Genomic DNA, 24,367 nt, shown 5'->3' on the forward strand with positions numbered 1-24,367 from the left:
AAGTTAGTCTAGCCAGCTATCTATAAAATGTTAACTGACATGGGCTAATCGAGTGACTGTCAGTGACTGACATAACAAGAAGATAACTGCTGATGGACTACCACATTTCAAAATTGTGTATTCTACTACCCTAACAATAACAGTAAGTTGAGACCCCGACTGACTTACATTTTTGGGGTGTTGGGGGCCCCCTAGCAGCCGCAGGGCCCTAAGCAGCTGCTTATGTCGCTTATGCCTAGAAACGGCACTGCCTGTGCCAATCACACATGAAACCATAAAAGACTGCCATGCAACCCCCACAAAAGGCATCAGTCTATACTATGTCATTCTAAAATCTGATGTGGTCAGCAGCTAAGATGTTCCTAGGAAAGCCCGGCCTCGAGCCATCCCGTTCTGAGCCAATGACCAATCATTTTGACATTCTAACAGTCTAATAGCCAACATTTCATAATAATTTGGTTGTGTTTATGAAGGTCATGGGTAACATTAGAATACATTTTTTTTTGTATTATCTTACTAGTCGTAGTAGACAGGGGTATATAGTGCTGTGTGCTCATCACTTGTGGGGGCACATGGAATAGCAGTTATTCTTGTATAAAGTTATATTTTGAAATCATCTCTTGAATTTTGAGAGTTAGGTCTGTTTGGCAAAATGGAAGTGTTTTGGAAACCTCAGAATCTGCTGATACTACTTAAAAATCTAAACGTCTTACCTGCATGTGACCGTAGGAAGATTTGAAAAAGTCACTTTTTGGTGATCTGTTTCCCCTTCCTCTGTGTCAATTCCAAGCTGCCCTGGCCCATCTCTTCATACAGTTGAAGTCAGACGTTTACATACACCTTAGCCAAATACATTTAAACTCAGTTTTTCACAATTCCTGACATTTAATCCTAGCAAAATTCCCTGTCTTATGTCAGTTAGGATCACCACTTTATTTTAAGAATGTGAAATGTCAGAATAATAGTAGAGAGAATTATTTATTTTTTTCATCACATTCCCAGTGGGTCAGAAGTTTACATACACTCAATTAGTATTTGGTAGCATTGCCTTTAAATTGTTTAACTTGGGTCAAACATTTCGGGTTGCCTTCCACAAGCTTCAGACAATAAGTTGGGTGAATTTTGACCCATTCCTCCTGACAGAGCTGGTGTAACTGAGTCAGGTTTGTAATGGCCTCCTTGCTCGCACACGCTTTTTCAGTTCTGCCCACACATTTTCTATAGGATTGAGGTCAGGGCTTTGTGATGGCCACTTCAATACCTTGACTTTGTTGTCCTTAAGCCATTTTGCCACAACTTTAGAAGTATGCTTGAGGTCATTGTCCATTTGGAAGACCCATTTTTAGACCAAGCTTTAACTTCCTGACTGATGTCTTGAGATGTTGCTTCAATATATCCACATCATTTTCATTCCTCATAATGTCATCTATTTTGTGAAGTGCACCAGTCCCTCCTGCAGCAAAGCACTCCCACAACATGATGCTGCCACCCCGTGCTTCACAGTTGGGATGGTGTTCTTCAGCTTGCAAGCCGCCCCCTTTTTCCTCCGAACATATTGATGGTCATTGTGGCCAAACAGTTTTATTTTTGTTTCATCTGACCAGAGGACATTTCTCCAAAAACTGACTTGCCAAAACTATAGTTTGTTCACAAGAAATTTGCGGAGTAGTAAACAAGTTTTAATTAATGACTCCAACCTAAGTGTATGTAAACTTCCGACTTCAACTGTATATGATTTCACAATTAATATTGTCACCCAGCAGACAATTGTCAATTTAATCTAGTCTGTAGACTAACTCTATAATTATATGTGTGAAATTTGTTTCAATAGAGTTTAGCATGCAGTTGCAATTTGATGGGCCATCATCAGCTGTACAGTGAATGAGGGGCAGAGGGTGGAATGACATGTCCTTTTCAAACTGCTTATAATTCAAATTCTGTTTATGATATTGAAATTCTAACAACATATCCCACTGGGCACAGATGAAATGACATGGAAACAATGTTTGTGCCCAGCAAGATGTGTGTTAAATAGACTTATTTAGGGAAAGTAAAGGACAGAGGGGGGGGGGGGGGGGGGGGCATGACTTTAATAATTGGCAGAGATAATGCAATTCCAATACACTCAAAATGTCTGGATTGGTGCTTCTATTATTAACACAAGGTAATATTTAGTCCCACAGGCCTACAATAATTACATTTCTTTGATTATAAAGCAGCTGATTATGCCAACATCTAGGCTCCCACCGGAGTAAATTAACTACCTGCTCCCTTTGAATCTCGACCCGATGTAGGCCTACAGTATGCAACCCAACGATTGGTTATGGTCATGTGAATACATCGATACAGCCAATTATAAACTTCTTTAAAACGTCTCACCCGGGAGTAGGTGCTATCAGCATGTGACGGGTAAACAAAACATTGTCCGTGATATGAGAAAAGAAAAGTGATCAATACTCTGTACTATTCTAGAAGGGACAGCAAACGTGGTGAACATAAGAGGTGCATAGTGCAATTACACTCATTCATTTTTTATTATTTAACCTTTATTTAACTAGGCAAGTCGGTTAAGAACAAATTCTTGTTTACAATGACGGCCTACCCCGGCCAAACCCGGCCGACACTGGGCCAATTGTGCGCCGCCCTATGGGACTCCCAGTCACAACCGGATGTGATACATCCTGGATTCTAAACAGGGACTGTAGCGACTCCTCTTGCGCTGAGATGCAGTAACTTAGACCGCTGCGCCACTCGGGAGCCCTGAATGACATCTGAACTTCTACCAAAGCATGTGCAGGCCATTTTTGAAAGATTTCATAATGTGTAAAAACAAAGCTGTCCATACAATATGAGGGTAGCCTACACATGGTTTAGTTAAAGAGTCTGAGAAGAGGCCTACTAACAAGGCTGTAGAGAGAGAGGGAACAGCTCTTTTCCGGATAAGGGCAGACTACCTATTGTATTTTCCCCTTCCTCCTTTCCATACAGCTCTAAATACAGCCCAGATGTTAGGAATGTTCACCAATCTGTGTTCAAGAGGTAGCCTGAGCTTCAGTCCTCTCAGGATCTATCTTTTCAGTCCCTTTCCCACCATGTCCTTCAGTTTGTTAAGCCGAAAAAAGACAAGTGCACTTTCAGCTCCCCTGTCTTCAGACTGTGCTCAGGCCCCCAACCCAGTCCTTGCCTTTCTGTCATGCATAATGCACGAGGGCTTAAGAAAAAGAGTCTTGCAACACATGCCCACAGCTTTTTGCTTCCTAGAGATAAAGTATAAGTGATTAAGGAACCAATTCAACCCAAGTTATTCACTAGGTTTCTGGTAAATCAAATAACATTTTATATCACTGCAAGAATGCATAAATCTATTTATACTCAAGAAAACAATGTTTTCAGTATGAGATGATAATAAAAAATGTAAAAACGAACTGCTTAAATCACATATGCTTTGTCAAAGCACTCAAGGAACATTATGTATGATTCACTTAATGAACTTGGCTACCAGTTTGATTGGAATAGGATCCTGAGTTCAATACTAGGCCAGAGTGGACGCATTCCCATCGTCAACATTTCACGAAGGTATGAAAAACAAGAGTTAGACAACTTACTCAACTTATTCATTTTTTTAGCTCCGTTAGACAAAATGTCTCATGTTTTCTTTTGTAATCAGGTTCAAGTTTTTAAATGTTGATATTAGGCTGATCAGTAGGCTAACATGCCAAAGACAATTTTCTTGGGAGCGCTGAATGCTTCGAAAGCACTGTGACCTCCTTGTCTTTTCTCTAGGAGCTTTAACGGTCGCTGGGTAACAGGCTATTGATAGGTTAATAAAGTGGGGAGCTAAATGAAGGGGGGCTGTGCTCTTTTAAATGTCCCTCAATATATTGTAGCTAGTTTCCAAGGCACTTGATTATTTGAGGTCGTTATGGCCATTGACACGTATTTAACAGAAAGAATGAAGATGGAAAAGCGACCGTTACTATTTAGATTAGCTTATATCATGCCCGTAAACTCTTACAACACACCATGTACACGCCGTTAAGCCTCCTCTTTGCATTAGAGTTATGAAGCAGAGAATGAGGAGGTCTTCATTTGCTTACTCAAAATAGAAATCGTCCAATTAATGAACACTGGTCTATTGGTAGAGTTAAAGAAGATATCAACTGAGCAAGCTGACATCTTATACAGACCCCTACTACTACTGTAACTATGATCAACCAAACTCAGCTCCTGCTCTTCCCCACAAACACCTGCAGTAGGACGTTTCTATTGGAGGTTTTTGTGGAGAAGACCGCGAAGAGCAACAGTTCAGCTGATAAAGACCTCTAACCTGGGACTCTGACGTACATTGAAAATGATCTGAGTGCTCCAGACACCACTACAAGAGTACACGGAGCAGGGTATGTGCAGCCAAGTTAAAGAAAATCAAGAGTAATAACAACTTTTTTTTTTTTTTACAGAGCTGTTTGTTCCAGTCCAGCCAACGTAAAACAGGATATATCCCAAATCCATTTCCTCCCTCTGCTGTCTGCGTCATACGCTTAAAGGATATGACTATTTTCCAGGTCTGCACCTTAAAAGCACACGGACAACTTTGGCTTTACCAAAGTCCAATCAGAAGAAATACATGGTGAGCTAAAAAAGTATTGGGACAGTGACCCATTTTTTTTTTATACAGTAGATTTGGCTTTCTACTCCAGTACTTTGGATTTGAAATGATACAATGACCAGGAGGTTAAAGTGTAGAATGTCAGATTTAATTTGAGGTGAACTGTTTACAAATTACCACACTTTTTGTACATAGACTCCCTCATTTTAGGGGACCAAAAGTATTGGAACAAATTCAGTTATATGTGTATTAAAGTACTAAAAAGTTAAGAATTTGGTCCCATATTCAAAGCAAACAATGACTACATCAAGCTTGTGACTTGATGCATTTGCTGTTTGTTTTGGTTGTGTTTCAGATAATTCTGTGGCCAAAAGAAATTAAAGGTAAATAATGTAGTGTCATTTTGTAGCGACTTCTATTGTAAATAAGAATATCATGTTTCTAAACACTTCTACATTAATGTGGATGCTGCCATCAATATGGATAACCCTGAACGAAATCGTGAATAATGATGAGTGATAAAGTTAGATGCACAAATATCATACCCCCACCAAAAATGCTAACCTCCCGTTGTGTATTGAGAGGTTAGCATGTCTTGTGGGTATGATATTTGTGCTGAATTACAGAGCCACAACAACAAAAAAATAGGTCACTGTCCCAATACTTTGAGCTTGTATATAGCACAGAATGCACACCCAATCAAAAATAACTGTTATTTCGGTTACAGAAGTTGTCAGCCTCACCTGGGCACTATGCACCTCCACACAGACCCTGTCCACCCCTTTCCACACAGGCTGGTCACGGAAGAGCTCAGGGACTAGAACTCCACGAACACAATTGTATAGAATACATTCGCTTTTTACACGTGGATAACTTTAGAGAAATCTACTACCATCAAAACACAGTGATGATCACCGACAACAAAATGACAGAAATAAGAAATAACACCACAGCTGTACTTCGTTGTTTTCTTTTAAACCATGTTTTATTATTCCTAATATGAAGATACAAGTCAACAAACATTATTTTCAATCTGTAATGAAAATGCTCCACTGCACACTGACATCTTGTGGAAGGGTCTGGTATTACAGACACATACCTGAAAAATGGACAGCAGTTCTAGTTAAAGTAATAAGTAACAGGCGTAACAGTAGTAGTAATAACAGTAGCAATAATAATAAATCATAGCAGTGGTATTAACTCGGAATTAGTTAAGTCACAGAAGAAGGAACTTAGATTCTTCAAAGAAATTCGAAATGAGAGTGGGTGAACAGGCTTATCAAACGCTGCAGAACAGATCAGACCACTGGATGAGAAAATACAAGAACCCCGCGAGACAGCACATCTGCTGTCTAACTCTAGAAAAAGGAAGCTCAAATTTGCCATCAGTCCTCTGGTTAATTTATACTGCATTTCTTTTCCTCTTCAAATAAGAGACCACGATAACTTTTTAGTTGTTCCACTTTAACTTTTAAAACCCCCCCAAAACCCTCTCTCAACACCCTCAATAATACAATCCTTTTCTGGTCAAAGCTCACCAGTAACACACGGAGACTGAACAACAACCCAAGTCTGGAACCAAATCACAACCAGCTCCACATATTTCTGCTTGGCTGGAAGGCCAGAGTCATTCTACCTTTGTATATCAGAGTGTGTGTGTGTGAGAGCGAGACAGACAGAGAGAGGAGAGAAAGGTAGTGTGTATGTTTGTAAAGTATGTGAAATAGTGGCTCCAAGTAACATGTCCTTTTGCATCACATGACCAATTTGGCCAACTCACCTTCTGAGCCATAAACATTCATAAGAAGTTATACTAGAACATACAGCGCTAGACTCATCTTCAGAGACCTCAAATGGGCCTGGGGAACCTGCTCGTGTCTTCAACTGGGTCACTGTGGGAGCAGTGAGCCCAATAGAGGGCTACACAAGCTACTTGTTGAAGTGCTGTGGCGATCCAGCACTGGCTGCCCTGGTAGTAGTTTGTCACAGTGAATATTGACAGAGCAAGGCTCACTCCGTTCTACTCTGAGCGTCGCTGACCTTTTTCATTTGTTGCCTCATTGAACAGGTCAGAGGGCTTTGACCTGTGATTAAGGAGCCAGAGTTTCAGCTCAGTACATTCGGCTGAGACCAATAGCTCAGGCTCACAGCTGGGATACAAATCAAGGCAGACAAAGCAGTCAACTGCATATTCTACAGCCTCAGGTATTATGGGTCAACTCTTGCTTATTTACCCCAAATCACACCAACTGTATTGGACTGAAAGGCCAATAGTTCAATAGTCTTGCCTGTTGGAAAGCTGCACATTTCTGACACTTAGCCAGCCACGTGTTCTTTCCATCTCTGGTTTAGGGTGAGCCATCGGTCATACAATAACCTAACAGGGCTTTGATACGCCACACCCTCACCCCAGATAAGCCGATCATTGAGTAACAGACCATTGCCCGCAAGAATTGAGGCTCCAGGATTCTGCCATGTTTAGAGCCGTCTTATACAGGAACAACTTCCACTCGTCTCAGACAAGGAAATAAAATCACTCACTGTGCCAGGACTCCCTATCTACGTATCAAAGTCATCTTTGCTGTCATTTAATATCATTTAACCATTTTCTTTTTGCCCATTTGTGAATTCTTTCCAAACTGCTAATGATACACCTGTGCATTCCTGTGTAATACTCCACCCTCCACAGCATGGGCTTCATGGTATCATGCCATACAACGCTTACGGGGAAATCTCATGTACCTAGAAAATCTAACTAGGTGAGAATTGGAGACAACAATGAGACACATACAGGTACAATCCTACATGAGGTCATGCCACACACGGAGGAGCTCAAAGCTCTCCGGCAAAACACCTCAAGTCTATTCTCTCTATCGTTTACCATCAAGTGAGGAAAGCGATCCATGGTTACGCCTCTTCCAATCCAACCGAGCTTTGCCTGCATTTCCTTCAATCGCTGTTGCGGCTGGGCCTGTCTCCATGTGCCCTACGGTACCTGGGTACAGAATCCATAGACGTACGCCGCGTCAACGCCAAGGGGCACATTCGGAGATTTGTTACGTGAGCGAAAAAGCTCCCTTTGTGATTAAGCGCTATTCAAGGAACGACTGGGCTAATAAAGGGTTCTTAAGTCTGTGGGCTGCAGTAAGGCTCAGTACTCGTCCTCTCCCTCGTCCAGCACATCACCTTCTGATCCTCTACTCTCATCATCCCCCCTCAGTGCCCCGACCCTAACCCATCTGTAATGACCCCCCCCCCCACCTACTAGCCCACCCCATGCCACATGGATGTGCTTCTGCTTACAATCCTCTCTAGTGTTGGGCACTGGCAGTGTTAACGTGCCCCTCTGCCATCACATACCAAAACAACGGACAGGAGGTGGTGAGGGAAGAGTGAAACGGAAGTCTTGAAACCATCTAGGAGGAACGTTTAATTCATTCATTAGCATATTGTCATCTACATTTTAAGAATACTTCTAGAAAGCCATCCCAACAATTTATTTAAGTGTGTGTTTATCTGTGTGTGTGTTTACCTGTGTGTGAAGTCAGAAAAGCAGCATCCAACTGGACACGTCTGATTTAGAACAGAAACGTGCAAAACCCACAGCACCACAACTCTCACTAGAAAACTAAACCTCTCTGCTTCAAAAAGAAACAAGGAAACTCACAATCAAAGGAGAAATAATCCCGCAGAAGAACAAAATCAAACAGGTACAATTCCAAGTTAAAATAAAACCACTTTAAATATTTCTATCATTCTGCACTGGTGAAAATCACTTAACTGCACACTGCTAAAATGTACTGAGCTTTCGTAAAAAGAAAAAACCCACCTCAAACTGAAGACGATACAAACAGAAAGGAGACCAACGTGGTCCCGTGAATTAAACCAAATTGTTGTTTCGCAACACGACTCAATACATCCACTGACATACTCTTTAAATAACTTCCTTTTTATCCCCCTCAAGCTTGCAACAGCAAAAAGATAAATAATCATTATAATAACAACAATAATTATTGGTAACGTTAATAACGCCAACGTCCCAAAAATGATGTGGTCCTTCCCAAGGAGGGGGGGAGAGAGAGACTGGGAGAGGGGACGTGAGGGGACAGCACCCTCTACCGTGGTCCATGGGCTCGCTTTTATTGGTAAAACAGCATTAGAGCATATTACCCATCTAAAAACTGGTCGAGGAAGAACTAATTTTAAAACAGAATCCAATGTGGGTGAATGAAAGAGAATTGACTCTTAGGGGCCTCATAGCCTCTTGGCTCTGCCAATGCTAACCACCGCTGCCTCTCATCTCCCCACAAACACCTTGGTTCCCCCCAGCGATGAGGTCAAAGAGTTCTTATTAGTGTGACTGATCAACAAACCCAGCTTCTTGTCTGAAAATGCCATTGACGCTATAGACAATGGCTTACATTGGTAGGATGAATCTAATGTGAGAAAGGGAAAGAGCGATGAGGGAAAGAGAAGACAAATGGAAAAAGAGAGTGAGAAAGAGCAAGCTCTGTGTGTGCCACATAGTTGTTGACAAACTCCTTAGGACCAAGGCTGAGAGCGATGCGTTTATGCCACAAGACTGTTTTCCTTTCTGCCCGTTTCAGTTTGGTGGAATTTCGACAAATATCATTTCCCTTGATGTTGTTCTTCTCCAGGCGTTTTATTTCTTCTTGCCAAAGAAGCTGAACCTCTTTTCGCGGTCCTTCTCCTTGCCCTCCTTGTTGCGCATGGTGACCCCTGCAGCCTCCGCTGAGCTAGGGGAGATGGGGGGCATAGTCATGGCTCGGCTCAGGACCCTGGGGCCTCCGGGGGAGCGGTCTCCTGACCCCCCTGCTGGGATGGAGCTAATAATGGAGTGGATCCACGAGGCCATCTCCGGCTGGGACAGACAAACGCAGGGTTAGTCCTCAGGAGGAGGAAAACACCAGAGGAGCATCAGAATCTTGTTTGGGTTGAAATGTGACACTCACCTCATCTTTAGCTTGGAACAGGAACTCCTTACCATCCCCTAGCCTGCACAAGAGAAAAGCCGGGTCAGTATAGATGCACATCACAATTTAATTTACAAGACTATTCTCTATTCAGACCGTCGTGTTTCCTCTCTCTCACCGTAGCTTGAAGACGTGTTTCCTCTTCTTGTAGTCGTGCGCCACCTCACACACAGCCTCTCCCAGGCTGATGGGGACTTCTCCGTGGTAGGGGATCCCGTTGGAGGCGCTCTTCTGGTCCTTGTAGAAGCCAAGGCTGCCCTTACGCAGAACGCAGTACACATTCTGCCAGGACCTATGGGAAGAGAGAGAGAAGCTGTTGGCGGAAGGCATGCAGGCATGCGCCTGAAAAGGTTAGGGACATCAAAGAGTTCATGGCGACACACAAAAGGCTATTTTCTAAATCAAAAGAATAGACACTCCAAAAATCCTACATCTAACTTATGTTGGTGTTGTTTTTGCTTGTATTAATCCCAAACTTCAACAGACGGAGTCTATATAACCTAGGGCTCTCCATTTACCCTTCAGGGTACACCCACGCTCACTCCAAGACGCCCCTCCATGCCCCCTTGCCCAACTCCCGTCGCGGTATCTCACCTGCTAGCTGCCCTCTTGGCGTGGGTCTCCATCTCCTGCTTGCGGTAGAGCAGGCCTTCCATGGCGTCTGTGCCAGCGTCATCTCCCTTGCTGGGTAGCGTGGCAGACGGGTCCAGGCGTGAAGACGCCAGCCCGCTGTCTCTCCCCGGACCATTCACAGAGTCGGACTCAGAACCCTGTCATCCAAGACACACGGCAGTCAGGACACATGGCCACAACAATTCCTAGAAGCCATGCGGCGCAATACCAGTCATTGAGTGTCTGTCGGAACTTGACAAAACGAGACCACAGCTAAATGTCCATATCCACATGCACTAGACGGTAGCTTTGAAAAGGATGGACAAAAAACAAATACAGGACTTCACAGACACACGTTAACAGACGACAGACACATGGAGAACAGCTTCAACCCCACAGGAGGGTCATCGTCTGAATGTCACTCACAGCCTTACTGGAACATGGCAAACGCAGCAGAAAGCCTTCTCATACTGTTGCTAAGATACATGCTTGCTTTTTATAGAGGGGGTGTGGCATTGTTCTCTTTGTTTCCTGGCAAAACATCAAATTCAATTTGAAAGGAAATCAACATTTCCTCTCGTAAAAAATAAACTTTCCCTACTAACACCCCATTCAAAACAACCCCACCAAGCTAGGTACATCCCACCCAGGGACCTGCCAGCTAGGGACAACCCTCATCACCTCATACTAACAATAGCTTGGAACTGAAACTACCCTTACAAACACTCATGTGCTGGTCATTTTGAAGATGGGTACAAATGGAACAGCACCCAAGAAAGGTTTGAGAGCCTCTGATGACACCAAATGATACCATGAATCTGTGTGAGGCATGACTGCCTCAACAGCTATATATCTTCAAAATCAAATAAAGCAATGGCAGTGACAGAGGACGATGGCGCCCTCTAGTAGGTCATGCTGAGGTACTGCAGGAGCTGAGCGCAGGCGGTGATGGGGGGGTGGGATGAGGAAGCTAGGCTAGGGCTAGGATAGGTACTCACGCGCAGCGGATGCTTTGGCTTAGACACGGGTTTAGAGACAGGTTCACACTTCTCTTTCTTTTCCACTGACACTGATGATACTGATAACGACTGCAGGTAAAGACGCAACAAGTCATTGTTAAGAAGTCCTTGTGCTAGGAGATAGCATGCTACCCTGTGCTAACGCGTTTGAAACAGACCCTGACGCACGCACGACAAAGGGACACAATCACATCATAAACGGGGAAACGGACTCACGTTGAACATATACAGGCTTGGTTTCAGTCATGTCAAAGACGTAACATTCTCTCACACGTAGAACATTTAAAATCTTTCATTCAAATCTCCTCAAACATATGAACAGGACAACACGAAGAGGAACAAGACATAAAACATGAAAAAATTATTTCAGTCAGTAGTTTAATTTGAGTGTATTAAACAGGAAGTAAGAACCTTTGATTAGATACAGTATGTCTCAATGTCCTCTCTCACCTGGGAGGTATCCTGGTAGCTGTGGACTCCATTCACTGATACTGACTGGTTCAGTGTGGTCTGGTCTAAGCTGGTCCTGGGTTACACAGAAGGGGAAATGAGCTTTAGAACGAGGGAGGGATGTGGGGGGGAGGCTTCAAATTTCTCTGGTTACTAGGAGTCCCTCCAGTCTTACCTGGCATCATGTGTTTCGGCCTCAGACGGGGCCACCTCTTCTGTCGGGGGTGGTGTGGGGGTTCGCCTCGCCCTCTCCTCCTCCTCCCTCCTCTGGATCTCCTGCTCCTCCAGCTGAAATGGAAGCCCAGGTTAGTGGCTGTTCAGGAGACGTTACCCTACCTTCCTAACAACGCCAAGTACATGCATTCTCCCAACTCCTGCCAACCCACCATCTTCCCATTTGCAACCCCCCCGTCCTCCTCACCGTGGTGAGTTTCTCCAGCAGGGTGAAGCGCTCCTCCCAGCCGGCGGCCAGCTTCTCGAAGGCCTCGTGGCGCTTGATCAGGCTCTCCACCTCGTCCACGTTAGAGCCCAACTCGGCCCCCCGCACCAAGGGCTCCTGGCCTGCCAGCCATGTCTCTGCCACGCACGCATCCCGGCCAAACTGCAGCACCTCCAGAACTGAGACAGAAACCAGAAAATAAATGAGTAACCATGAAAAGATCACGAGCAAACACCCTAACTAACACACGTGTTAAAACAGACAAACGCAAAATAAATAAATACATTTTAAAAACACCCTGAAGTCCACATACCTATCAGAAGGTGGTCCATCTTGTCCTGCCACTTGTTGCTGATCTCGTCTCTCTTGCCCTGGAGCTGGTCCAGTTTCTCCAGGATCTATGGGATAGCCAACAGGCATGTCAGTAACATTACATGAACAAGCTGCAATACACACTCTGGGACAACGCCGACACGACGGTGGTAGGCCTGGTCAGTGTGGGGCCGGAACGACCGCTCCCTCAACGTCAGTAAGACGTTACAACTTCAAAATGGTCCGCGCGCAGTTGTGAAGAAACCTCAGGAGTTTGAACAGGTTTGGCATGGGCCCTCAAATCCTCAAAAAGTTCTACAGCTGTACCATTGAGAGCATCTTGACTGGCTGCATCACTGCTTGGTATGGCAATATCACCGCCCTCGATTACATGGTGCTACAGAGGGTGGTGCGAACAGTCCAGTACATCAGTGGGGCTGAGCTCCCGGCCATCCAGGACCTCTATATCAGGCGGTGTGAAAGGAAGGTCCGGAAAAAGACTCCAACCACCCAAGCCATAGACTGTTCTCTCGGCTTCCGCTTGGCAAGCGGTACCCTTTTTGCACCAACTCTTTACTCGTCACATACGCTGCTGCTACGGTTTATTATCTATCCTGTTGCCTAGTCGTCACTTTACCCCTCCCTATATGTACATATCTACCCCAATTACCTCGTACCCCTGCACATCGACTCCTACTGGTACCAAGAGTATATAGCCATGTTATCATTACTTACTGTGTATTTATTCCTTGTGTTATTATTTTTCTTTGTGCATCATTGGGAAGGGTACGTAAGTAAGCATTTTACCGTTAGTCTACACCTGTCGTTTACGTAACATGTGGCATTTTTTTATTTATTTGATTTGCATAAACACACCTTTTACATTTGCTTTTGTCCTAATCCCTAAATCCAAATGTGGGTGTCCAGTATGTGACGCAACGGTGACATGGCCCATACCTCATCAGCTGCATAGTGGTTGTTGTTGATGAGAGAGTGTCCCATCTCATTGCAGGTGGTGAAGCTGTCTGCCCGGGTCTCGATCTCAGACTTGATGTCCTGATGGTTGGCTATGACCAACCCTGCAGAGGACACGTCCCTGACAGAGAGAGAGGATGGGGGGGGGACAACGACAGAAATTCAGCGTAAAACCTTAATAAAAACATTGAGAACAACGATGACAGAACAGAGGCAAGGTCAGGTCTCACCTGGGGCTGTCGTGGGCGTCGATCTGCAGGTTGACCCCGTCCATCCACAGCATGAGGTCACGCACCATGTTGACGAAACGGAACTTCTCCACGGTGTCCAGCAGGACGTGTCGGCGAGCCTGGCCGGCTCCCAGCAGACCCTCCCAGGCCTCAGTGACAGAGCGCTCACTCCGGTGGATCTCCTCGGCCTTCTCCCCGGCGTAGGCCTTCTGCAGCCGCGCCGCGTCGTCCTGCACCTGGTTCACCTGGGGTTGGAGGAGGCAGCCGGCTCAGAAGGGATCCTGAAAACCATGAACCTGCCACCTCATGTGCTCTGACACATTTCTGATAGCCCCCAGTACCAGTCTGAAAAGCAGCCCTCACAATGCACTAAATCTAATATTCCACTGTGGGATGGTGTGCAAAAGTGTGTGTAATGACATTATTTCTCCCACTGGTGTTCCTGTAAGTATCCCTGTACACTGGTGGTATGGTGCCGAGTTCATCCAATTGAATTCAATATCTTTATTGTCCCGAAGGGAAATTCATTGTGCAGCCAGGAGTTTAAAAGAGCAGTGGCCTACCTGTCCACTGAGGGCCTGGATGTCGTGCTCGTAGGCGGTGTGCTGTCGGTGGAGGTGCTGGACGGTGTTGAGGTCACGGCCCAGGTCAGAGGGCAGCGCCTCCTTCTTCTCCCGGACCCTCCCCAGCGCCTCGCGGGCGTCCTGGTGGAAGCGGTGCAGCTCGTAGGAGGCAGACAGCATCTGGGTGCGCGTGTCGATCAGCTCCAGCAGGTCGGCCCACGCCTCGTTCAGACCGTCCTTCCACTCCGCCACGCTGGCGTTCTCAGGGTGACCCGACTCGATGAGGTCATCGGCCAGCCCGTTAACGCCGTCCACGCGCTCCTGGCCGATGGTGCTGGTGTCCCGAGCAAACTCGCGGAACTTGTCCCGCAGCATCTGAGAGGAGAAGAGGTTAAAATATGGATAACAATCCCAGGTTATCGTCATACTTCTTAAAAAGGTAGCTGACAGGAAGAAAAAAAAGTTGTCGGTGAGCAATTAGTGCCTGTGTGTTGTGGTGTGTGTGTGTGTGTGTGTGTGTGTGTGTTGTGTGTGTGTGTTGTGTTACTAAGTGTGTGTGTGTGTGTGTGTGTGTGTGTGTTGTGTTACTAAGTGTGTGTGTGTGTTGTGTTAGTACGTAATTGAACGTATGAGGAAGTGAAAGGAAAGCCACTCACGGTGACATGTTCGTAGTCCTGTCCCAGCTCATGGGATCCGGCCACCACCTCCCTCTCAGCGATCCACTGCTCCAGGTCGTCCACCTCTCTCTTCAGCTGGGTCAGCCTCAGCCTCTCCTGCAGACGCCCACGCCGCTCCTCAGCCAGGTCCTTCAGCCCTGCGTACAGCTTGTCCACCTGGGCTTGCCGTAGGTTGATACGCTCGCTAACAGCAGGGAATATATATGTGAGTGAGTGAGTCTGGCCAGTTGTAATGACAGACATTGTGGCTGTAGTTAAATCCTATAGTGAAGTGGCATTAGTTTAATGTATTTAGCTTTTAACTGCCCCCCACCCACCCCCTCGTTAACCCCTGTGCCCTTCACCTCTCTGGGTGTTCGCTGGTCATCATGGTGCGGCTGCTGTTGGCCAGCTGGTGGATGGGCTGGGCGTAGTCCTCCAGGGTCTGCTCTAATGTCTGGTGCTTCTTCACCATCACCAGAGCACTCTGCTCATCCTGGGTCACACACACGTTACAGAGATGGAGTTAGGGCCATTAAGCCAGGGACACAGCACTAGAGGACGCACAATAGACGCCATTAGGACAGATGAAGCTCAACTTCCACCTGTCTCTCCTCTCACCTTGGCCTTCTCCTCTGACATCATGTGTAGCTCCTGCTCTCCCATCCAGGCCTCGGCCTCGGCAGCGTCGGTGTAGAACTGCTGGGCGCGGTTGGCCTCCACCAGCCGGGCGTGGCGCTCGTCCGTCTCAGCGATGAGCTGGGCCCAGGAGTCTCGGAGCTCCGCCAGACGGCCCTCCAGAACAGACTGCCTCTCCCCGTCCATCTCCTCCTGCCCTGGGGACATCCCCCTGCGGTGGGTCTGGATGTCATCAATACGGGGCTGGTGGCCCTGGATCTCCTTCTGCAAAGTCTGGAAAACAAAACAAAAAAGGTGTTGCATTATTTTTCCCTCCTACTGTCCAGACTCTTCCCTAAAATTACTCTCTCGTCTGTGTACCTGGTTCTTCTTGATGAGCAGCTGCACACTGGACAGGTCCTTCCCATGGTCGGTGGATGTGGCCAGGGGCATCCTCTCCTTCACCCATAGCTAATTGACCGACAGACAGGAGGAAGTGCATTAAAAGACGACGATGATGATTCTGTACAACATCTCTGTATTTAGAGTCAGGTGGGTCCCACTCACAATCTCATCCTCCAGGTCTCTGTTGAACTGGTGGCCCTCCTTGGAAGCCAGCAGTTGCTGCCGCCTCTGGTTGAGGGGGTCCTGGAGCTGGGAGAAGCTGTCAGTGACACGTCTCTGCTGGCAGTCCACCTCCACCACGGCCCCACCAGCATCTTCCTGGGACAGCGCCAGCGCCTGGGACTGCAGCGACTGCACCTCCTTCTCACGCACCTCCATCTGGTGCTCCAGCATCTACACACACACACACACGGGGATGTTTGTTATTACGCTTTCATTTCGATACGGACACTTCTCCACGCAAATGGTCACAAAGGAGTATGACAACTGAGAACTGTCTTCGGCGGTGTAATGTCACCCACCTGGTGCTTCTTGAGCAGGATGTTGACGGAGGTCAGGTCCTTGCCGAAGTCGTCGCTCTGAAGCTGCCCTGACAGGTTCTTCAGCCACACGTCCAGAGCAGAGCAGCTCTGGGTGAAGAGCTCCGCCCTGTTGGCATCGAAGAGGCACTGAGCCTTGGTGCGTGTAGTGTTCTCTAGCTCTTCCCATTGGCTCTGCAGGCCCTCCAGAGTTTGCTGGACTACAGGCTGTAGCTCTGGCTTCTCTGTCACCAGGGCCTGGCCCTCCTAACAGGGGAAAGGGGTCAGAAAAAGCATAAATACTGGCACCCACATCTTTCGGACTGCTTTTTCCACTTATTATTTTCGTCGTATAATAGTTTTATGATCCTACCTTATCGATCTTATCCAGCCAGTCTTTGTTGGAGGCCAGCTCAGCCATGAAGGCCTGGTGTTTCTGCCACTTGCTGTGGAGGTTCCTGGCCTCGTCGTACGACATGTCCTGAGCAGTCAGCATCTTCTCATTGATCCACAGAGTCAGCTGCAGAGAGAGAGAGGAGAATGATATTACTCAATGCATGTGCCTCAGGATAACTGCTTTGACTGCGGTTTTATATATTTTTTTACTACAAGACAAAGTGTCAATAAAATGTATCACACCACCATTATTATTGTAACAGTTGGCGATTCGTACCTCTTGTCCGTCCTGCAGGAAATGCTGAAGTTCACGGTTGTCCTTCAGTTTAGACAGGAGTTCATTTGCAGCTTCCCTATTCTTCTGATGTCTCTGCTGGATGGAGTCGGCCTTCTCCTGGATCTTGTCAGAGTTGGCGTTAAGGTCGTTGACCAGGCGGCGTCCGGCCTCTACCACGCCCGTGATCTTCTCCTCGCTGGCCTCCATGGTGGTCAGGAAGTCCTCGTGCTTCTTGATGGCCTCCTCTGCCCCCTGCAGGCTGGAGGGCATCTCAGTGTGGGACAGCACATACTCCTACAGAAGGAGAGAGAACTATTAGTAACATCATCGAGATAGACAATAGATGTGTTTGATTCTTCTCCACTGGTGTCTTGGTCCTCACCTGGCTGTTGAGGAAACCCTCAGCCTGCTTGACGTCCCTCAGGAAGCTCTGGAAGTCGAAGGCTTGGGCCAGAAGGCTGTGGCGGTTCTCCCACATCCGGCGCAGCTCGTGCCAGCCGGTGTCCAGTGCCTGCAGCCTCTGGGCCAGGAACATGTACTGGGCGTCAGTCTGGCCCTGGGTCACCTCGTCACCCACCGCCCGCATCTTCTCATAGTCCTCCTTGTAGTTGTCCACCTCGTTCTTGATGCTCTCGTGCTGGGAGAGCAGGCCCTCAGCCTCTGGCAGCGAGGTGGGGATGTCCTCGGACGCCACGGCGGTCTGCGTGCGGGACAGCCAGGACTGGAAGTCATCCAGGTCCCGGAGGAAGCCCTGCAGCTTGCTGGCCTCGCCCAGAGACTCCTCACGCCGCTTCATGGTGGCGTTGAGCTCCTGCCACACCTCCTGGATCTCCCCCAGGTGGGCATGGATCTCCTCTGCCTGGTCCGGGTGCTCCTCAGCCAGCTTCTCTGCCTCCTTCTTCAGGTCGTCCAACTTACCCTGAAAAGATATAGAAAATAAACAAATGGTGTCACCAACATCATATGGCATAAAATGATACAAAAATATTGACGTGAACCAGTTAATGACTCAACTGATCGCTATAAAACATTATCTGATGCTGTGGTTTAACTTTGTCCACCTCCATAACCTTTGACCCGTCTCCCTGCCGTACCTGAATGGCCTCCAGGTCTCTCTCCATGCCTGTGAGTTTGCGCTGCAGGGCCATGACACCAGCCAGGTCGTTGCCCAGGCTCTCGGTGGACTCGATCACCTTGGTCTTCTCTCTCATCCAGCTCTGGATCTCGTTACACTCCAGGTGGTAGTTCTGGATGTTGAGGGCTGACTCCAGGGCATGTTTCCTCTGGTCCGCCAGACGCTGGAACTCCTTCCACCTGGGGACCAGAGCAAGGGGAAGTCTCAATGACCTGTTTCCAGTGCTCACTTCATACAATGTATTGGCATCAGAGGGTATTATGTGTTTTTCATGTGAGTGTATCAGACATGGGTTCAAATACTAATTCAAATATCTTGAAGTATTCAGATATATTTTATTTGAAAAGAAATAGAGTCAAAAACACTCCCATGCATTTAACCCAGGTATTTGAAAATACTCTCAAATACAATTTGGTAGACTATTTGGTTCTTACAAATAACCATTCAAATAAAAGTACTTGTTTTGGGCTGTGTATTTGGATGTCTGAGAGGCATCATGTTGAGTACTACTAACCTGTTGTTGAGCTGGTCTTGCGTCTGGTGGATCTGGTCTTTGCTGCGGTTGTCTGATCCCAGCAGCTGTTGGGCCACCTGGTTGACATCAGAGATACGAGTCCCCAGGTTGTTCATCTCAGGCTCCAGGGTCTCGAACCTGCAGCCACACACAGGGACGTACATTCAACACTCTGTCCCCACTCATATTTCCATTGCTTTGTCTCTACAATGGAGATTAGAAGGGAAATATCATCATAGGAAGAGCAAACGTTCTTCTGCCATTCCACAAAAAAAAGACCAGAATTTACATCTGTACTGTAAAAAGGAGAGATTCAGTTTGACATCCACTCCACTTAACGAAGCACAATGATCAGAGTACACAGATCAATACCAAATTAAAAGGCTATTTAAATCACTGCCTAAAGACCACCTCTTCCTTCCTAACCCATTGTTGGAACACTCCTCCCTTCCCCAGCTCACCTCTGCTGCACCACCTCCAGGTCTTCCAGTTTGGTGGGGATCTGCATGCCGTCCAGCCACTGTTCCTTCTCCCCCACCCACAGCTGGCAGGCGCCCGCCTCGCTGTACATGCGGTAGAGGGCCAGCGCCCCCTCCAGGGCCTGACGCCGCGACGCAGACAGGGCCTCCAGCTCGTGGTAACGCTGCTCGATGGCAGGCAGACGGCCCTCTACCTACACACAGCCAGACGGCAACAACCACTCAGTCAGAGGACGCCCCTCCAAGCAGAGTCAATAACAAGTCAAGGAATACAAAATGGGAGCGATAAATAAAATATGTCTCACTTAAAATCGGAGACATGGAGAGTCTTTATGTAATATGTATGGACCAGTGTTTGTGTGTGTCAGAGAGAGAGAGCGCAATAGAGGGAGAAACAGCACGGTGCACTAGCCTAATGAGTGTTGGTTGATATGCTGTTCCAGAGGTAACTGACCTGAGGGGAGTTTGCATGGACCGGGGGCAGGCTGAGGGCCTGCTCGTGCAGGGAGTCGATGAGGGTCCGGTGGCTCTGGATCTCCTCCTCCACCTCCCTCTGCTTGCGGGCTAGGGTCTGGGTGGAGAACTCGTCGTGGCCCACCTCCTGGCTGGACACCTGGCGCAGCGTCTCCAGGATCCAGGCCTCCATGTCGTTGGCGTCCGTCTGGAACTGGTGCAGGGCCACCGCCTCCTTCAGCTGCTGCTCCCTCAGCTGGGACGTCTGGGGACGGAGGGGGAGAGAAGGAATCAGCATATAAAACAAGAGGAACCACTTCTAAAATCGATCAATTCATTCGCTCTCTCCAGACCGGTCTACCTCCTTCCCCCTGCCTGCTCACCTCCTCCAGGTGTGCCCACTGAGCGCGGACGTCCCCGATCCTCTCAGTGCACTCTGGGGCTCCAATGTGTCCCTCCTCCACCAGGGTCTGTCCGGCGGCGATGCTGTTGCCCAGAGGGCCGTAGCGGGCTGCCATCTCGTCCCTGAAGGCCTCGTGCTTGCTGAGGAGGTGCAGGGCGGAGGCGAGGTCGCGGCCACAGTCTCCTCCTGACAGGATCTGCTCCTGCTCTCTGATCCAGGCCGCCTCCTCTCCCAGCTCCCACAGGAACTGCCAGAGGCGCCGTGACTCCTCGAGGCGCACCCTCCGCTCCCCAGCCAGCTGGCCCAGCTCCTCATAGGCCCGGCCCAGCAGAGACACCTTCTCTCCCACCAGCGCCGGCTCACACGGTTTGTAGACTGAGAGAGATAAGGAGAATTAGCTAAATGGTTATTGGTGAAGAGGCATCCAAATAAATGTATAAATTCCTTGCTCCTCAAAAGTTACGTGATGCATGAAAGCTGCAGAGTGCATAGTCGTTGAACGCAATCGTTACCATAATCGCACGCCTACAGTAACTGACTGTCGAGTGTATATTAGTGAGGGGTCTGTAGTCTCACCCTGTTGGTCCGAGGTGAAGCGCTGAGCGGCTCCCTGGACCCCGCGGACCCCCTCTGCCTGGGCTGAGATGTCTGCCTCCACCAGGTTGTGAGTCTGCAGCAGGTCCTCCACATCATGCAGATGCTTCCCACTGTCCTGGGACTGCAGACGACCCTGAGAGGGCACAGAGCAGGAAGAGGTTAGAAACACATTCACTCACCATGTCTGGATTGCAAGTAGTTAATAAATGCCGCTAATGAGATGCTAATGGCAGGGAGCATTAGTAAAAGACATAGCTGCAGCAGTCACTAAGAGATATAGATTAAGTCAAGGCGTCAAAAACGTAAATGAGGGGTCAGCTTTTGTGCCGACTGATAAGTGAGACTTTATCTTTAGAAAACAGAGCGCTCATTTGGGTTTGATGAGGTAAGGCTCTCTGAATCCCAATACCATCTCTCTGAGGCGCAGTGACTGCTAGTAGATACCCATAGACTTCGTCATTGCGCTAACGCCAGTTAGCATTGGCTCGCGAAATTACCTCTAACTTCCTTCATAATGGACACAGAGACAAACATGGTATCCACGAGTTCGTCTGACTCTGGGGAAGTAGATAAAGGGCCTTATTGCCCAAATTCCCAAAGTATCCCCTTTAAGGTAGGCAGGGGAAAGGGAATCAGCTGAGGCCAAGAATATACTGTCCGACTCTCCTAGTCAGGACCACCTCAGTCAACCTCTGTAACCCATCACACCCAGGAGTAGCCGCCATTTTGAAAGGAGTCATTTTGAGTTTGGACTGGCATGCAGGGTTGATAGTGTGAGATGTACAGCATGACCAAGTGTGCATTTTCTACACCGGGAGAATATCGGGTGTGTTGCTATGTTCCAATACCTTCATCTCTCCCATCCAGTCCATGATGGATCTCATCTCCTGCAGCAGTCTCTGCAGGTCTCGGTGTGCGTTGAGTCTCTCCCTGCGAGCGGCTAACAGCTCCTTCAGGTACTCCCACAGCCGCAGCACGTTGTCCCTCCTCGCCAGCACACGGCGCACGTCGTGGTAGTTCTCCGCCTCCAGCTCCCTGGCCACCGCCTCCACGGCCGCCACGCGCTCCCCATACGCCCCGATGTCCGTCTCGATGGCCTCGTGTTTACGGGTCGCGGCGTCCACCGCTCCCAGGTCCACGCCAAAGTTGTCCTGAGGGACAAGAGGACAGATTGAGGTTAGAAGAGGTGAACGTGTGCATTGGTCATGAAATGATCTGTGATCGAAATGGTCAGCGTGTTCAAATGCATACAACGGTAGCCTGTTTAATAACCTCATGACAGTGATAAAGCTACTGAATAAGCGTAGATAATCCCCCCCCCCTGCCTCACTAAGATAATTAGAGTGGTTTGTCTGCAGGACAGCAGGACGCTAAGCCTGTCCACTCCATCAAAATAAAGTCATCACAACCATCACCTACGATTACTGTTATCTCTGGGCTGTGGACAACTGACAGACAGACAATATAACCGCCATCCTTTGTCACCTGCCTTCCCAGTTTGAACACATTGCCAATTCAAGGTCAGGGGTGTGTGTGTCACCTGAGAGACGAGCCGCTGGTTCTCGCTCAGCCAGGTCTCCCTCATGGCGGCCTTGCGGTCGAAACGAGCGGCGAGCATCTCCAGCTTCTCCTGGCGAATCAGCTCGTTCCTCAGCGCCAGCTCCCGCTCGTGCTCCGCCTTCTCCAGGCGCTCCCACGCCTGCAGAGCCAATCAGAACACAGCAAGTCGGAGGTGTCTCTTAAACCAGGGGTGTTATTCATGATCCTAGACGGCTGTAGGGTCAACTGGTGTTTATTAAACGTTCTACTCTAGTCATGCATTTAAACAGGGAGTAACTGCACCTTGATACAAGGCATCAGTGTCACCAGAGGGTGTATTCATTAGGAACCAAACAGAACCACAAATGGAAGCAAATGGAACAAACGGGGAGGGGCCTAACAATTTGATCTGTAGAAACTTCTTGCCATTGGACTAAAGGTGTGTGGGGGCGTGTCTGTCCCCAGGTGCCGTGTGCCCCCCCCATCGCCCTGTGGGTGGACAATAGAGTGACAGTGATACCTTGTTTATGTCAGAGATGAGCTTGCCCTCTCTGGGCATGTACACCTTCTGGTTGTTGGCTCTCATCTTGCTCTGGATGGTGAACAGCAGTACTTCCAGGTTGCCTTTCTCTGTGAACCTGAGGAACACCAACACAGCCAGGTCAGACACCGAACCTACCATGGAATACGTGCAGTTATGATTCCAACCTGCTGGAAAATGTATATCTGTTCACTTGAGATTTATGTTCTAATCTAGAACATCATCCCAGTTGTTAAATTCCCCCCAGCGGTGTATCCCCGTCTTACTTAGGGGGTTTCTCCACGGTGCGGTAGGTGTTGAAGGCTTGCAGCTGGTTCTGCACGGCGCTCAGGGAGTTGGCCAGCTGACGGTCGTTCAGGGTCAGAATGGTCTGCTCGATCCACTGCAGCAGCTCTGACGCCAGGCTCTCATAGTTCCCAACCAGCTGGTCAGCCTCAATGGCATAGTCCAGCACCTGGGAGGGAGAGAAGGGGTAAGATGGGCCCCAAGAACAGTAATAGGCCCACACACACAGCCATTGTACCCCACCTTGCCAACCCTCTTGCCCTCCACAGCCAGGGCCTTCATCTTGGAGAAGTAGTGGTAGTAGGTGGCCACGTAGGTGATGATGGACTTCTCATCCGGCTGGTCAACGTTGACATCTGGAAAGAGAGACAGCCAATACTTCAGCACTGAAGTACATTTACACTTGATCCTTTCACTGTGCTCCACATTTCCTCTCACACACTTCTGCATGCACATACACAGACACACACGCCCCCCCACACACAGACACACACGCCCCCCCACACACAGACACACACACCCCCCCCCAGACAGACACGCCCACACACAGACAGACACGCCCACACACAGACAGACACGCCCACACACAGACAGACACGCCCACACACAGACAGACACGCCCACACACAGACAGACACGCCCACACACAGACAGACACGCCCACACACAGACAGACACGCCCACACACAGACAGACACGCCCACACAAACTCCCATCTCAACCCAGTCAATTAAAACTTAAAACACACGGCGGTCTTCTCTAAATCTGCCCTGATTGATGGCCCTGGAGCGTTGCCAACCCCTCACCATGTATGGACTTCCTCTGTGATGTCAGAGGGCATCATTAAGCCCTGCCCCGTGTCCAGCCAGACCACACGGCACCTATTCTCACTTAAGCTTTAATTCATTCCAGTAATCCTCCCTCCCCACACACAACGTCCAGCTATCCCGGTACAGGACAGGAGCACAGTCTTGGTGGCCATTAGCCATTGGGGGAAGGCAGAGGGCACACACAACTCAACCCATGTCTCAGAGCTCTGACCGTACTCACCTTCTGGGTCCAGGAGTTTGGTGAGGCCCAGCTTATTCTCTGCTATGTTGAAGGCATTCTGGAGGTTGTAGTGGGCGTTGGACCGCTTCAGGCTGTCAAACTCAATCACGTCCGGTCTGGAAGGGAACACAGGTGTCGCTTTTAATGAAAGGAATCGCATATTTTCTGAACCAAAATATAAAACCCACTTGGTCTCATGTCATTTTAGATAATTTGGCAGTACGTCCAACCGGCCTCACTACCACGTGTAACCGCACCAGCCCAGGACCGCCACTTCTGGCTTCTTCACCTGGCGGGATCG

General features: G+C 48.3%; 1 protein-coding gene across 5 annotated transcripts in view; it reads right to left on the reverse strand.

Annotated features, from left to right (window-relative positions):
* Positions 1-5,565: 5,565 nt before the first annotated feature.
* Positions 5,566-24,367, reverse strand: part of LOC129868939 (spectrin beta chain, non-erythrocytic 1-like) — a 93,608-nt gene continuing 74,806 nt past the window's right edge. For 2 of the 5 annotated variants that reach the window (XM_055943295.1, XM_055943297.1), the window contains 33 exons: positions 24,067-24,182; positions 23,260-23,372; positions 22,998-23,185; positions 22,711-22,828; positions 22,192-22,350; positions 21,500-21,802; positions 20,631-20,784; positions 20,035-20,429; positions 19,653-19,916; positions 19,181-19,392; positions 18,720-18,857; positions 18,165-18,384; positions 17,453-17,989; positions 17,071-17,364; positions 16,771-16,917; positions 16,401-16,664; positions 16,042-16,272; positions 15,856-15,945; positions 15,478-15,768; positions 15,222-15,352; positions 14,857-15,061; positions 14,201-14,575; positions 13,638-13,882; positions 13,390-13,528; positions 12,434-12,518; positions 12,103-12,299; positions 11,857-11,969; positions 11,682-11,757; positions 11,211-11,300; positions 10,195-10,370; positions 9,719-9,913; positions 9,580-9,622; positions 5,566-9,488 (listed from right to left, as the gene is read on the reverse strand). In XM_055943295.1, coding sequence (XP_055799270.1) covers positions 9,270-9,488; positions 9,580-9,622; positions 9,719-9,913; positions 10,195-10,370; positions 11,211-11,300; positions 11,682-11,757; positions 11,857-11,969; positions 12,103-12,299; positions 12,434-12,518; positions 13,390-13,528; positions 13,638-13,882; positions 14,201-14,575; positions 14,857-15,061; positions 15,222-15,352; positions 15,478-15,768; positions 15,856-15,945; positions 16,042-16,272; positions 16,401-16,664; positions 16,771-16,917; positions 17,071-17,364; positions 17,453-17,989; positions 18,165-18,384; positions 18,720-18,857; positions 19,181-19,392; positions 19,653-19,916; positions 20,035-20,429; positions 20,631-20,784; positions 21,500-21,802; positions 22,192-22,350; positions 22,711-22,828; positions 22,998-23,185; positions 23,260-23,372; positions 24,067-24,182 — 6,523 coding nt within the window. In that variant the 3' untranslated portion in view covers positions 5,566-9,269. The remainder of the gene's footprint in view (positions 9,489-9,579; positions 9,623-9,718; positions 9,914-10,194; positions 10,371-11,210; positions 11,301-11,681; positions 11,758-11,856; positions 11,970-12,102; positions 12,300-12,433; positions 12,519-13,389; positions 13,529-13,637; positions 13,883-14,200; positions 14,576-14,856; positions 15,062-15,221; positions 15,353-15,477; positions 15,769-15,855; positions 15,946-16,041; positions 16,273-16,400; positions 16,665-16,770; positions 16,918-17,070; positions 17,365-17,452; positions 17,990-18,164; positions 18,385-18,719; positions 18,858-19,180; positions 19,393-19,652; positions 19,917-20,034; positions 20,430-20,630; positions 20,785-21,499; positions 21,803-22,191; positions 22,351-22,710; positions 22,829-22,997; positions 23,186-23,259; positions 23,373-24,066; positions 24,183-24,367) is intronic. The other 3 variants (XM_055943296.1, XM_055943299.1, XM_055943300.1) reach the window with 3 other exon arrangements.

Source organism: Salvelinus fontinalis, chromosome 13 (genome assembly GCF_029448725.1).
Source record: "Salvelinus fontinalis isolate EN_2023a chromosome 13, ASM2944872v1, whole genome shotgun sequence".
NCBI classification, from domain to species: domain Eukaryota; kingdom Metazoa; phylum Chordata; class Actinopteri; order Salmoniformes; family Salmonidae; genus Salvelinus; species Salvelinus fontinalis.